Source organism: Amphichorda felina (genome assembly GCF_050947745.1).
Source record: "Amphichorda felina strain 45539 chromosome Unknown scaffold_4, whole genome shotgun sequence".
NCBI lineage: Eukaryota > Fungi > Ascomycota > Sordariomycetes > Hypocreales > Bionectriaceae > Amphichorda > Amphichorda felina.
The window spans coordinates 632622-647223 of NW_028145046.1; the positions used below are offsets into that span (position 1 = coordinate 632622).

A 14602-nucleotide genomic window follows, 5' to 3' on the forward strand; every position below is an offset into this window, starting at 1 on the left:
CAGGGGAAATCCTATATACATACATGTACATGTTATACTTGGTCTTGTAAACGGCGCGAATGAATGCATTCTTCATCATCCAACTGCAGCAGCATCTGCCAGCCCAAGGAGCCGCTGTCCCGCCTCCGCCGCAGAGGGGATATCATGCTCCAGGCTCCTGACCAGATCCCCCAGCAGGGCGATCAACCGCCTGGCCTCGGACCGATGGCGGTGGCCATTCTCGTACTGCGACGCGTTGTAGAGCATGTGCCCGACCCCGAGCAGCTGGTGCACGATCTGGCTGCTCGCCACCCTGAACATGATGAGCGGTGCCTTGGCCACCTCCTCAAGGAAGCTCTCGGCCGTGCCCATGACCTCGCGCGCCGGAGCCTGGCAGTACAGCAGCGCCATGATGTCGACGAGCGCCTCGGTCGACGTGATCTGCACGCCCATGTACTTGCACCGGTTGCTCTGGAAGCAGCAGCCGCCGCCGCCGCCACTATTATTATTGCTACCGGGCTCCTCGCCCCCCGAGCCCAGGAGGATGTGCGGTTTGCCTGCCTTGAGCCGAGCCAGGCTGCCCAGGAGAGTCGTTGGCGAGGGCCGATCGCAGAGCACGGCCAGCGACGCATTGCGGCCCCTGCTGCTTCCGGAGGAGGAGCCGCGCAGGCTGAAGATGGCGTACTCGAGCAGCCGGAACAGGTCGGTGATGTAGTCCCAGCCGGCAGTCCAGGCCTGGGCCTCCGGGTCCATGGCCGGGGTGATGCGCGGGTACAGCACCGAGACCTGGGCCTCGGGCATGCGCACGACGTGGCCGAGGACGCACGCCGAGTGGATCTCCAGCCGGTAGACGCACCAGAAGAAGCGCCGCCGGTCGTCGACGTCGGCCGACGAGAGGTGCTCCGGCCAGCGGCCCTCGTCGTGGAAGCCGTTCTGGGCCACCAGCGCGTGGTACAGCCCGAGGTACCGGTGCAGGTCGCTGTGGTCGCCGCGGCGCAGCGCGTGCAGGGCGAGGAGGCCAAAGGACCGCAGGTAGTCGAGGTCCTGCGACTGGGAGATGCGCTGTGGGATCCTGGAGACGGCTTCGGTCAAGTACTTGTCGCCATGGTTCGTGCAGAGGCCTTGGAGCAGGCCCTCGTCGAAGACGGCATTTAGAGCGACGGTTTGGGAGCTGACGGCGCAGAGGGCCATGAGCAACAGGTACGACGGCCCATCTGGATCCGGAATGGCATTCTCCCAGCGCGTCAGGAGGTCCTTTTCCGGAAGAAATGGAAAGCTAGACACAGCTCAGCACATGTTGTCATGACCAGCGTTGCCATGTGGCCATGTGCAGGTCATACTAGCACTGATACATGGTATCACGGTAGATCTGTATCAGCTGCCGTACCGCGGGCAGCGATGTGAATCCCGAATCTGTATCCTGGCCGTTACTTTGCCCATCTTCAGGAGTTGTTTCCTTAGACTGTGGCGCTGTGGGTTTCCGGCCTCTTCTCCGGACGGGGCGGTTCATGGTACACTGGACTCCGTAGTCGGTGCATGTCAGGCAGCCAACATGGGCCCCAGACTCATCAGAAGAGTCTCTAGGAGATGGTCTAGGACCGGATGGACCACTTGTCCCGAGCCCTCGGCGGCATTTGAGACCTCGCCCATGGCAGAAGTCGCATGCACGCGAGGCGCGCTGTCTCGGTTGGGCTGCCGGGGACCGCATGCCTATTTCGATGTAGTGGATGATGCTCCAGTTCAGAGACAATACGACGTTGAAGGGATCGGATTCCCAGCTTGGGAACCGGAATCACCAGCTGATAAAGGCAGGGAATCATCAGTCGCATCTCTTATCCCATTTAGCAGCTGATAATATGTGAGACGATCATTGATAACACCGGGTCCGAATATAAAAGCTCCACCTATAAGTGCTATGCATGCGATATGGGGGGGCAGGGAATACTTATCCGTAAATGCTAGGTAGGTGTTCGCATCGGTTAGGTGTAGAGAGGTCAAATGGGCGAAAAGAGTACCACTTGGGGTGCTGTCTGCGATATTCTGTCGTTTGACTGACTTACTGTTAGGTGATACATCCCTGTTGTCCCAACCCCCCTTTTCGCCATGGAGATTGACAAATTCCAGACTTATTCTGCCCCTACACCTCACATTCAAAGTGAATGTTTATCTAAACTCCTTACCTTATGTAAACTCCGAAGCGCAGTCTCCTAAATCACGTGCTTGATGAATAGCGTATCTGGCCTCGTCCCCAGGAACCCCCCTCACAAGGCTCCAAGGAATGTCAAAGTTGTTATAGCTGAGACATGTTCAGATATCATGTATACTACTGCGAGTACCTAGTATTGTCCCCATGTCTATCCCATGTGGCTGCCGCCCGTCGTCGATAGAGAACGGATTTGTCTAGTACGGAGTACCGACACCAAGGTAAGTTTCCTGCCACCACCATGGGCCTATCTTAGACCCCTGCGCCACTGCGGATTCCTACACAAATTGGCACCACGGGCGCCCCTCCTCCGCGTTAACGCACTGGTAGTCTCTAGCACAGTGGCACCGTCAGTCCATGACACGGTTCACAACCACCAATCCATTCTCCCTCACAGCCAGACGTGGAAAGATGATTAGGCTACAACATTGAGAACATTGACCCGAATGACTAAAAGCTGGTCTTTGTCTCTTGCCTATCCCTAGCCACACTCTCTCTTTTGCGTTCTTTCTCGTCCATTTACTGCGTCCAGCGTCGTTGTCCCCCAATTTCCTGCTCCTTGCGCCTCAATCCAGTCAGGGACAGTCCGGCAATGTCCAGCGGCCGCCGCGCCTAGTCGACGACGATGCCGCTCCCCGCAACCTGGTTCCTGTTGATGGCCTACCTGCTGTCCCTTGTCGAATCGGCCACCTCGTCCTTTGCCACGCTGACCGACGACCACCTGCGCAGCATCCCCTCGCCCAACGATGACTTCGACATCCACGACGGCAAGCTCCTCGCCCCGATCCTGATCCCCCGCGTCCCCGGCACCGAGGGGTCCCTCAAGGTCCAGAAGCACTTTGTCGACTTCTTCGCCAACGAGCTCCCTGGCTGGGACGCCATCTCGCAGAACTCGACGTCCAAGACACCCGTCACCGGCGACAGGGATGTGCCCTTTGTCAACTGGATCTTCCGCCGTGACCCGCCGTGGGCGAGGGAGGGCGACGTTGGCCGCCTGACCCTCGTCGCCCACTTTGACAGCCTGATCAAGCCCGAGGGCTTCATCGGCGCCATTGACAGCGCCGCGCCGTGCGCGATGCTGATGCACGTTGCCAGGAGCATCGATAAGGCGCTGAGCGCCAAGTGGAAGTCCATGGAGGACAGCGGCGAGGGTGGCCTGGAGGAGGCTAAGGGCATCCAGATCATCTTTCTGGACGGCGAGGAGGCCTTTGACCAGTGGACCGACACGGATTCCATCTACGGCGCCAGATCTCTCGCCGCCGAGTGGGAGTCCCATGCCTACGAGACCATGTCTACCTACAAGACGCCCCTTCAGGCTATCAGCCTGTTCGTCCTGCTGGACCTCCTCGGCGCCGCCGATCCCACCGTCCCCTCCTACTTCCTCCCCACGCACTGGGCGTACAAGAACATGGCCTCGCTGGAGAAGCGCATGCGCGACCTCGAAATCCTCGAGTCCAAGCCCAAGAAGAGCTTCCTCGGGGATTCCGAGAAGACGCCCGAGAAGTTCAGGCGCCCCTTTGTCGGTGACGACCACGTGCCCTTTATGCAGCGCGGCGTCGACATCCTGCACCTCATCCCGTCGCCGTTCCCGCGGAAGCTGTGGCACACCATCGACGACGACGGCGAGCACCTGGACCTGCCGACCTGCCGGGACTGGTCCAAGGTTGTCACAGCGTTCGCCATGGAGTGGTTGGAGCTGGGCGACTTTATGCCCAATATGGCGACGTCGGCGCGGGACAAGAGGAGCGGGACGCAGAGCTATGCGAGCAAGAGGACGGAGCTTTGAGATTGTTTTGTACGGACTTGATGGTTTAGCGTGTCATGTGCGAAGCATACCAATCTATCATGAATACAATGACTGAATGCAGTATACGAAGTTCTTCTACGAGGTTGCAGCTGTGGTGCTGTACTGGTGGTTGAGCTTTATCGTAGTCTAGGTGCAGTTTTGTGTCATTGAGTAGATTGCATTGGAGATTACGAAACATTTACTCAGTCAGTAGGCGAGATGCTAGCGGCTAAATTATATGCTATTTTTAAAAAGAAGAAAAAAACAATAAGATCTTCTCAATTGGACACGATAGTGAACTTGATGTTGGACAAGATCCAGTTGGCGGAGCAAAGTGCCGAGACCAATGCACACTGTCTCTCCACCGCAGCACCCAACCAATCACCACCACTCTCCTCCAACCACGTAAACCACAAGCTCCCAGCCGTTACGAATAGCTGTCCAAGCTTCCCGTTCCGCTCCAGTACCAGCTTCAAATCCACAACCCAGCCGGCCGCCACAACTTCCACCATGCGGTTTTCCATCGCCTCGACGCTCGCCCTGCTCGCGGGCGCCGCGAGCGCCGCCACCACATGGGGCTTCTCGGACGGGAAAGTCGAAGTGTCCTCCAAGGCGACGGACGGCGCCCCGGGCTCGTACACCTTCACGGACAAGGAGCGCATCAAGGACACGGTGACGCTGAGGAGCGGTGACAAGATCAAGGTCTCTCTGACTACAAAGGAAGGATCCAAGGCGAGGAGGCCGCACCAGGCGTTCCTCCTGGTCAAGGAAGCCTCCGGCCTGGAGGCGCCGTATGCCCTGACTGTCAAGGAGTCTGGCAAGGGCACCGTTGAGATTGTACGTCGCACATTACGACAGAGTGGAAGGGGTGCGCGCACGCAGCTGGCTAACACGTAACAGACCCAGCGAGACCTCCCCGTCCAGCTTCTCCTCTCGTCGGAGCCTCTCGAGGCCAGCCTCGTCCTGGGCTCGTTCGGCTCATCCCAGGCCTCCGTCACGCCCGTCTTCGACATCAGCGTTCAGCTCGACCCCAACGCGCCCTCGCCGAGCTACGAGCGTCCTCTGCGCTACGGAAAGCAGCCTGAGATCCACCACATCTTCCGGGCGGAGCCCAAGAACCCCCCCAAGATTGTCTCCATCGTCTTCTCCCTGGCCGTCCTGGCCACCGTCCCGGCTCTCCTCATCGGCGTATGTATTCCTAGACTGGTCGAGGCACAAAGATGTGTGGTACAATGGATGGAAGCTAACGTCATCCTCGCAGTGGGGTGTCATGGGGGCAAACCTGGCGCACCTGCAGAAGGCTCTGGGCGCCGCGCCCATCTCGCACATCACCTTCTTCGGATCCATCATCTCGATGGAGGGCGTCTTCTTCCTCTACTACAGCGGCTGGAGCCTATTTGCGACGCTTCCGATTGTGGGAGTTGTCGGCGTCGTCGCGTTCCTGAGCGGAACCAAGGCGCTGGGTGAGGTCCAGAGCCGGCGCCTGGCCGGTGAGAGGTGAAACACCTGCTAGCACTGCAATGCATGTGATGGATGGGTTATATTATTGCGGGTTGGTCTAGGTGGAACAATGAATCATGGGAGACCGTCCGAATTTGGGTCGATCAGAACAAAGCAAGCTACCTCATGCGCTTGGAGGCAAAACGTTGGGTGTAAAATACTTGAGCGTAAAGCAATGGCATGTGTATTTAGAGATAGAAGAGCCTCGGGAACATGAAGCATATGCTGGTCATGCGATTCATGCATCCTCCTCTCTCCACCAACTTGCTAATGGGTCGCTCTCGCCGGGAGTGGCGGCGAATCCACCCTTGTAGTTTGCGTGGCCTGCAAGGGCCAAGGGGTCCCGCTCGACGTCACTACTTCTTTCAGCCACAAATCCCATGAGTGAGGACGTCCATATCAGCCGTCTCTCACCTCCCGATCTTATATTCCACCCTCTTTTCATCGTTGCGTCCATCGTTGCGTGTTGAGCCATCTTTTGCTTCTCTGCTCATCTGATCAGCCTGCTAGCAACCTTGCTTTTTTGGCCGCCCGCCCAACGGTACCTTTGACCACGAGGTTCCTTCGCTTACCACCTCCAGTTCACTCAGCCTTGACCTGAACCGAGGTTCACGGTGGCGGATTCATCACCATCATGACACACCTGTAGGTGCTTTCCCGCGTGTCGCCCCCTTCCAACGACTTGGATTTATGCCTTTCTACCTTTCACAGACTGCACAGACCTTAGCTAACCATGCGAACCGTCTCCAGACCCTTCAAGTTTCCCTCCATCGAGGAGACCACCAACCACCCAGCCTACCCATCTGCGGTATGGAATCTGGAGCCCGATCAGAGCGGTCTCTTCCCTGCCGCAAAGGGCCGCGGCGGCCCCGTCAACATTGCCTGGGAGATCCACGGCACTGGTCCTACCAAGCTCCTCGTACGTCGTTGCACCACCTCCATCCTTCTCACCTCACTTCGTGATCCTTCTGACACTTTCCATCTTTACGCAGCTCATCATGGGTCTCGCCGGTGTCACGTCCTCGTGGCAGCGCCAGACGCGCTACTTCGGCCACGACAGGGGCGACCGCTTCTCCGTCCTCATCATGGACAATCGCGGCATGGGCGCCAGTGAAAAGCCCCTGGGCCGCTACTCGACCAGCGCCATGGCCCTCGACATCATCGAGGTGCTCGACCACGTCGGCTGGACGGGCGCGCGCCAGGTCCACGCCGCGGGCATCTCGCTCGGCGGCATGATCGCCCAGGAGCTGGCGTGCGCCGTCCCCGAGCGCCTCGCCTCGCTGTCCCTGCTGTGCACGTCGGGCGAGGTCAAGAACACGGACACGGTCGGCGAGTGGCTCGCGCAGTGCGCGGGCTTCGTCGTGCCCAAGTCGGGCGAGCAGGGCATCGTCGACACGGCCCGCAAGATCTTTGTCGACGACTGGCTCACCGCGCCCGACGCCGAGGACCCGCCGTCGCCCGAGACGACGCCCAAGTGCGCCCCTGCGCTAGGTGACGGCAAATACCGCCTGTTTGATAACAACTTCCAGAGGTTCCAGGCGCAGGAGCTGACCAAGCGGCGGCAGCCGGGCCACTTCACAAAGCAGGGTTTCCTGTGCCAGCTGGTGGCGGCGTGGTGGCATCGCAAGAGCCCGGAGCAGCTGGCCGCCATGGCGGATGCAGTTGGGCGGGAGCGCATATGGGTCCTTCATGGGACTGGGGACAGGATGATCAAGGTATCGAATGGGCAGCACCTAATAGAGTCGATCAAGCCGGGCGCGGGCATGATTGTGGAAGGGATGGGGCATGCGCCGGTGATGGAGAGGTTCAGGTGGTTCAATGAGATGTTTGAAGAGCGGGTGCAGGCGTGGGGTCAGCTAGAAAGCATGAGTTGATGTACCTTAAGGCTCTGTATAAGTTATATAATTTTTGTATTCCATACAAGTCTCAAATTCGTGGCTCCGTGGGTTTCCTCCGCGGAATGCTATCGCTCAAACACCCCTTAACGGGCCTTACAGCATCACAAACCCGATACCGCTGAGGTTCTTCTCGTCCAGCTGGTTCTTCTTATCCACGCCTCCGTTGATCGGGTGTGCGCGGTAGTTGAACAGGTAATAGTGCAGCTGGCCGTCACCGCCGCCGAACTTTTGCTGCTCGAGGAACAGACCATTATCCATGAGGGAGAGGGCGTTGAAGACATCAAACTTGAGGTTCCTTGCCAGGATAAGGGCGTCGTGGACCAGGGCGTTGAGACGTTCCTTGTGGATCGAGCGATCGTAGGGCTCCTGGAGGCCGGACTCGGTGGCGTAGTACCAGAGATAGGCGACGCGAATAACATCGTGCTTAGAGTTCCGGATGACGGAGGACTCGATGCAGTTAAAGGAGAAGAAGTCAGTGATTTTCTTGTTCTCATCCTGGGACATGTTAACATCTCAAAATTTAAAAATGAGAACAATGGAGGACAAACCTCAACCACATATGACCAAACAACTTGCTCGCCACCCGACTCAAGCTTTGGCATGAACCAGTGGTACATCTCTTCCTTGGTGAACTCGGGTGCCATATCGAATCTCTTCATGTACCTCTTAAACAGAGGCATTACGCCGTCCAGATCTCTCTCCTCCATCGCCCGCAATCCATTGGTGGAGGTTGAGGCCGGCAGCGCATACTTATGGACCTGGTACTGGGGCTTGCTACCCGGCGGGAGAGGGCTGAAGCCACACTCATACAGCTTCTGCCAGTTGAGGGAGCGGTGGAAGTAGCGGCAGGTACTGATCGGCCGGGGCAGCACGATACCCGCCGTGTGAACACCCTGCCAGATCCCATTGAGATTGCTGATGCGTGTGATCTCCTTGATAAGCACCGGAGCAAGCCTCTTGCCACGTAGCTTCTTGTGGACAACAAGGAAATTAACCTCGGAGCAAAGAACAGTCTTTTCGCGGACACGGACGTGTGCAGGAATAGCGGAGATATAGGCGACGAGCCTGCGTGATTGCGAGGCCCGCACTCCGACATGGTACTTGCGGTCCCAGCCTGGGGACATCATTGCCCTATCAGCCAAATGTTAGCATAGGTACGGGATTGTCACGGAGGTATCTCTACACACCATCGGAGGAATGAGGGCGAGTAGTTGAAACGGAACATGGCTTCATCATCCTCAACATAATGTCCGTTCAGAAGCTCGTACACCTCCTTGATCTCCTCATCGTTGGTCAGGTCTAAGGTAACCCACTCGAAGCCAGGGATCATCGGCGACGGCTCCTTGGAGATCTCATCGACCGTCTGAATCTTTATGGGCCCTTCTTCGAAGCTCTTGTCGTTGTCATCGAACCGTGGCACAGGCTGCGTCTGCCAAAACTTGTACGCGCCCATCTCCTTGACATTCTTGCCCGACGCAGCCAAGCCCGTCATGATGTCCTGCAGATTAAGGTTCTTGAACATCTCAGCCGCCTGCTCGGTCGTAGGGTTGGCGCTTCCCGAAGCCGCGGCCACCTCCTGCGCAAGTGCCGGGTTGAGCGCCATCAACTCCTGGACCTGCTGGGGCGTCAGGGAGTTGACGGCCTTCTTCACTTGTGCCTCCTGGTCGTCTGACTTGCCCGTCAGCACCTCCTTCACTTTGGCCTTCTTGGACTTCTTCTTCTTCTTCTTCTTGGCCGATCCTGACGCGTCGCCGGCGGCACCTCCCTCTTCGGCGGGTTCGTCATTTTCCTCCTCGCCCTCCGACTCGACCTCGGCTTGCTTGCCCTTAAGCTCAGCGTCGATCTTATCGACGACAGGCTCGACGGGCTTCGATTCTTCGGGCGGCATTGTTTCGGGGTTCGGGCTGGCTTTCGTTCGTGGATCCTGGAAGTTCCAAGGCGGCAGAACGAAAGGTAAAGGACCTGGTGAGCGGAGCTTTGGTGACGTTGCGATGGTGGGGTCAGGTGCAGCGACGAGGCGTGGACGCGGGGTTCTGATGAAACTGGCCGTTTTTTGGCACCACCGCGGCCAAGCTCCGTTTCCGAGTAGGTACCTGCTACTGAACTTCTTTCTGCCTTTCTAGGTTATTTACTCCTTCCCATTGGGTAGGCACTGTTTATGTTAAGGAATTGGACTTCCGAGTCGCGTTAACTGTACCTGGGTAGTAGATAATATGAATTTAATCAAATTATGCCAGGCTTTGATATTCGAGTACTATGGAGTAATTTTGGCATGATGTTTTCTAAGGGGAGCGAACTTGGTTGAACAAAAATCGGGCTGCTATTCAACGCATCAATTGGCTTCCAAAAGGGTACACGTCGTGTACAACCTACTAATTTAACTATACGCTCTAAATTCCAAAGTCTTATACAAACGGTGTCTCATTTAGCTCTGTAGCAGGGTCTCTGTATGCAAGGTTTGATCCCAGTTATTGATTGTCTAGCTCCTACTAAGCTGTAGCTGTAGGGTAGCCGCTAGGCGAACCGGGTGCAATACGGTCTCCTACCCAGGCATTGTAGTCAATACATGACTGGATGGTCTGAATAATCTGCTTGCGCTCCCAATAACACATTGGCAGCTAGTATATGTGACAGGTAATACTAGCGCCAGATTAAGAGTAGGTAGTTCCATGGAAATCAAACGACCGCATGATGGCCAAGGACACAGGGGCGAATCCCATAATGTCGTTGTGTCCTATAGGTCAGTTTTAGCTTGCGCGTGTCTGGATGCAACTCGGTTGACTTACCGCCGTAGGGAAACACCTCCTGGCGAACGATGATGTCGGGGTCGGACTTCCAAGTAGTGACAAACGAGTTTTCCCCTTTGCGAACAGTGCGCTTCTCTTTCCAGGTTTCGAACTCGTCGCAATCCGCAATATTGACGGATTCGTTGACGGCAGCCATAAAAAGCTTGTTGTCCTCGGTCCATGGGATATCCGGGTCATTCTTGGAGTGAATCAAGCTGATCCTCAACCGGCTCTTTGTGTTCCGAACGACACTGGCTAGCCGGTTCGCAGAGTGCCACTTGTCCACGACGAAGTGGTGTAGCAACCGCAATAGGGAAGGCCAGGCTCGGAACGGTGCAAGAACAGGAAACATGCCCCCGATACGATACTCGCTGAGCATGGTGGCCAAGTCGCTGAACCCGGCAACTAACACGATCCCCGCAAACTCGACTCCTCGAGAGGCGTATTTTTCGGCAACACCACTGACAACAGCTGTGCCTAAACTATGCCCCAAGAGCACTTGGCGCTCCGTTGGTATGCCGGCAATATTTGTTACCCATTCGACTAAGGCTGAAGCGTCATTGATTAATCCCTCTTCGCTAGGTACACCTGAAGAATGTCCAAATCCCCGGTAGTCCACTGCGATGACGTGGTAAGAGGAAGTGTCAGTAAGACTGTGATAGCTAGAGGGTCGGATGTTTTGTGCAATATGACCTGCATTCTGGCTCATGAATTAGTGCGTGTAATGCCTGATGCTAAATTGTGAGCCTTACGCCATGAACTACTTGAAATTAGGACACAGATCTCTTCCAAGCCGATGGGTTTGGAGAAAGATAACTTACAGTACAGTACGACTCTAGCTTCTGGGTCCTCTTTCAAGAGCCGAAAAGATTCGGTCGATGTGAAGTCCTCGCTGTATCCTGGCGTCTGAGTTGAGACAGTAGCCTCGTTTTGGAGGTATAGGGGCAGCGGCATAATATGCCACGCGTAGATACTCTCTCCATCAGGGGTCTGAAGTCCAAATGGAGTGACTTGATTTCCTACATGGTTCAAGTTAGCTGTGGTCTCACCGATGTGAGTAATCGTGAAGTGCAGACTCGCGAAGCCCCATTTCTCGGGCGTGTTCAAGTCCGACCACCATAGTGTATTGATCTTATGGGCATATAAGAAACTGCCAATGGTTAGTTAGATCCTGAGTATCGTCAGCGAAGAGAGGGTCCTATTACTGTCTCTGGAAGAGTGGAATTATGCCAAGGCCGAGAAAGGCTGAATACAAGGCCAAGGGGCAGGTAACAACCAAGATGGATCTGAGCAGTGCTGGATGTAGTGGGACTGGCATTATGAGGAGAATATTAGAAGGGGTATCAACCTAGACATGCATATTGTGATGATGAGCTTGAAGTGCCGAAAGTTGGGAGACGTTGGAGGTATCAAGAGATGAGGTCGAATTATGAAGGAATACGTGGTGCAGGCATAAAGTGTGCATAAATTCCTTAGCAGAGCTGGCAGGCAATATGGTACCAAATTGTTAGAGCCTTAGCGGCTGAGGTGGACCATTTGCTTGTAGGGCGGCACTGGAGATCAGCTGCGAATGAGGGAGCATCTGGATTTGGGGGCTGAGCCGCGACACAGCGGCTTCAAGCTTGACCATCATGTGCTCTCGGACTCGGCAGATAATGCTTATTACTTAGTGGTTTCTCGACAAAGAGGATCAGGTCTGAAGCGAGCCCGTAACACCCAGGGGCATGCTGAGCAACTGAGGCAATGTCGTTGCAGGAGAGGACCTGGCTGACACTAATAGGTGGTGCGTAGGTGGTGCACCCGCCAGCACTAACACCAATCAGGCGCCCCTGCTTCTGTCACTGCACCGCGTCGAGGCGAAGACGTCCAGTGCCATCTCGACCAATCCTCGTTGCCTCCATCCTGGATCTGACACACAACCCACCGCTTCACTCGTCCAGAGCCCCTATATATATGCCATTGGGATTGCGCCGTCGCCATCCAGCCTCGGACCGCTTTCTGCATGGCATTGCCAGCGAGCTCGCCCGTATGATGCTTGGCTCATCGCCCGCTTTTTGACGACATCCCATACGTCAGACCCACAGTCAGCTTGGGAGCTGTGCCCGCGTCACTATGGAGAGAAAGAGGAAGCTTCCTGCCAGGGCAGCGGCGCGTGTCGAAAACGAGGCCAAAAGGCGACACTCGACACCTCGTGAACGCTCCGAAGAACCGGCTGCTGTGCCGCCCGTCGACGAGCCACCGCCGCCGCCGCCGCTCCCTCGCTCTGTCCAGGCTGGAAAACCGCTTCCTACCGTCGAAGACACTCAGCCCGACGACCTCTCTTCGAAAGAATACCAATCCATTGGCGAGAGGTGAGAACCCCCAAGGGCGCATTCAGATGGGAACGTGGATGGGGTTGCTGACACAGCTTGGTATAGTGGTGTTCTTGCCGAGTCCCTCTCACGATCGCGCCATAAATGGATTCATGATGGTCTTTTCGAGAAGTACTGGACGAAGCCCCACAAGAGGAAAGGCGTGGTCAACGAAGATCCCAAGAATCCTCCCAAAGAGAGCATGGCCAAGGTTGGGACTGTCACTATCTCGATAGAGCCGCACATCATCGAAGCTACAATGTTTGTGGTCAAAGACCCCAAGCCCCGGCCGAATCAACAGCCGCACCAGTCACAACCACAATCACAAGCTCGGCCCATCATCCAATATGGGCCACCGAACGGTTCGATGCCGCCCCCGCCGACACCTGTATCCGCCACTGCCTCGCCGGCCCCAGAACCTGCCGCATCCAAACCTGTGGTAGCGAGCCCGGCGACTAGCCAGGCTCTGCAATCCAGAGCCCCTTCAAATGGTCATGACAGAAAGATATCTGAAACCCCAAAGCCGGCTACTGCTCAGCTAGCGCCACCGGCTGCCCCGCCATCACCAGCCCCGAGCTATCCACCAAGGCCACCTTCTATACCTGCGTCCGTCGCACAGACACCACCTCCTCCCCCTCCAGCACCGTCTGCCGGGACTTCTTCCTCGCCAGTGCCTCGACTGCCGTCGAATCCTCCCCAGGGACAGTTTGTAGCAAGACCACCAGGTCCTGTGCCCAACGTTGGTGTAACTACGAGCCAGCCTCTACCACCACGTCCAGCTGCAACACCTTCTCCGGGCCCGAGCAAACCTGCGACTTCAACACCAGCAGCCTCTGCCGCTCCAGCGGCCAAACCTGCGACAAATGACCCCGTTATCGCTTTACTAGCGCAACGGGCTTCTGCAGATGCCGAACTCCGTGACCTTATGAAGCGAGTAGCTGTGGGCCAGGCTAAGCAGCACGAACTGAATCATTTTCAGACAATCATTAATCAGCTGAATGCTGAGTACAAGCGGGGTGGAGGTCAGCAGGGTCCCTCGGCAGACCGGCTGCTCGTGGATGGTCGAACGGTCAGATACTTCGCAGATGAGGTATGCGCCATATTGGATATCGTGCTAGCGTCAAACCCCAACCAGAGGGCGTCGGATTTAAGGCCACCCCTGCGGAGTGATCCTTTGGTTGTCCTACTTGTCAAATCGGCCTTGGATGATAAGCGCACCAAGGAAATGTGCAGGCGAATATCTACAGGCAAGCCCGGATTCACGGATGCGACGGACCTGAAGGATATTCTGGATAAGCTGCACAGGGACTCCAAGACAACATCGCAGAGCTCCCCTGCCTCGTCGCAGGCAAGACAAGCACCCCCAGTCGCGGCTCCAAACGGCTTACCAAATGGGCACCTTCAAGCACCAGCAACTCAGGGGGCAAATCACCCCAATCCCCAAGCCCTGCGTTCAAAGGGGCCCCCTCCTGCGACAAAACCAGATATTTCAGCAGTGGTTTTCGATTTTGGCACAGGAGACCGATACCTGTTTCCCAAATTTAGTATCCTAGAGTACTTGCCAGCGAACTCGGGCCAGCAAGTCTTGGCATCCTTCTTGATCGTCCGCAAGGGCAGCATGTCCGAGTATGGAGGCGATCCAGAGCTTGACTACTACCAGCCAGTCACAATGCGCCTATACACGCACACGGGTCGCCACCTGGAAAACCTGGCCAGGGTTGTGGCACCGCAGGATGAAGTTCGTCGCTACATGGATGATGTTATGGACCATATGACCCGGGCTGAGTATATTCTCTTGGCGATGCGTCTCCCGCGCGCTCCTAAGGAGGAAGGGGATGTACAGGGTGGGCGGGGCAATGATCAATCCAAGACAGCCAGATCAACACCGCAGACTGAAAAGGCCGAGAGAGACAAGGAACCGCCCGCAGCGCCCAAACCACCCGTGCTCTGGACAACAAATGCGGCCCCGCCAAAGGCTACGGATATCTCACGCGCCCTCAAGACTCGAGAGGCAGAGGAAGAAACGCAGGCACAGTATCTGCGTCTGATCAACTCGGTGGCAGCCAGAGAGTCGCCGGCGTTATGAAACACACTAAGGA

The 14602-nt window shown here is 56.4% G+C and overlaps 7 protein-coding genes across 7 annotated transcripts; 4 read left to right on the top strand and 3 right to left on the bottom strand.

Moving 5' to 3' along the window:
* Positions 1–75: 75 nt before the first annotated feature.
* ACO1O0_003949 (fungal specific transcription factor domain-containing protein) lies at positions 76–1489 on the bottom strand (the record flags this gene model as incomplete). The annotated part of the gene is made up of 2 exons (XM_083193392.1): positions 76–1255; positions 1332–1489. The coding sequence occupies 2 exons, from the start codon at positions 1487–1489 to the stop codon at positions 76–78; spliced, it is 1338 nt and encodes a 445-aa protein (XP_083050340.1).
* Positions 1490–2807: 1318 nt separating this feature from the next.
* Positions 2808–3968, top strand: ACO1O0_003950 (glutaminyl-peptide cyclotransferase family protein; the record flags this gene model as incomplete). The annotated part of the gene is made up of 1 exon (XM_083193393.1): positions 2808–3968. One exon carries the CDS (start codon positions 2808–2810, stop codon positions 3966–3968), a length of 1161 nt encoding a protein of 386 aa, XP_083050341.1.
* A 510-nt stretch (positions 3969–4478) lies between these two features.
* Positions 4479–5469, top strand: ACO1O0_003951 (Oligosaccharyltransferase subunit Ribophorin II-domain-containing protein; the record flags this gene model as incomplete). Its single annotated transcript, XM_083193394.1, has 3 exons — positions 4479–4805; positions 4869–5156; positions 5230–5469. 3 exons carry the CDS (start codon positions 4479–4481, stop codon positions 5467–5469), a joined length of 855 nt encoding a protein of 284 aa, XP_083050342.1.
* A 732-nt stretch (positions 5470–6201) lies between these two features.
* ACO1O0_003952 (Alpha/Beta hydrolase protein) lies at positions 6202–7342 on the top strand (the record flags this gene model as incomplete). The annotated part of the gene is made up of 2 exons (XM_083193395.1): positions 6202–6387; positions 6461–7342. 2 exons carry the CDS (start codon positions 6202–6204, stop codon positions 7340–7342), a joined length of 1068 nt encoding a protein of 355 aa, XP_083050343.1.
* A 117-nt stretch (positions 7343–7459) lies between these two features.
* On the bottom strand, positions 7460–9254 carry NMT1 (glycylpeptide N-tetradecanoyltransferase NMT1; the record flags this gene model as incomplete). The annotated part of the gene is made up of 3 exons (XM_083193396.1): positions 7460–7861; positions 7915–8497; positions 8554–9254. The coding sequence occupies 3 exons, from the start codon at positions 9252–9254 to the stop codon at positions 7460–7462; spliced, it is 1686 nt and encodes a 561-aa protein (XP_083050344.1).
* A 763-nt stretch (positions 9255–10017) lies between these two features.
* On the bottom strand, positions 10018–10909 carry ACO1O0_003954 (Alpha/Beta hydrolase protein; the record flags this gene model as incomplete). The annotated part of the gene is made up of 3 exons (XM_083193397.1): positions 10018–10100; positions 10153–10634; positions 10905–10909. 3 exons carry the CDS (start codon positions 10907–10909, stop codon positions 10018–10020), a joined length of 570 nt encoding a protein of 189 aa, XP_083050345.1.
* A 1355-nt stretch (positions 10910–12264) lies between these two features.
* Positions 12265–14589, top strand: ACO1O0_003955 (uncharacterized protein; the record flags this gene model as incomplete). The annotated part of the gene is made up of 4 exons (XM_083193398.1): positions 12265–12503; positions 12570–12865; positions 13042–13109; positions 13210–14589. 4 exons carry the CDS (start codon positions 12265–12267, stop codon positions 14587–14589), a joined length of 1983 nt encoding a protein of 660 aa, XP_083050346.1.
* Positions 14590–14602: the final 13 nt, after the last annotated feature.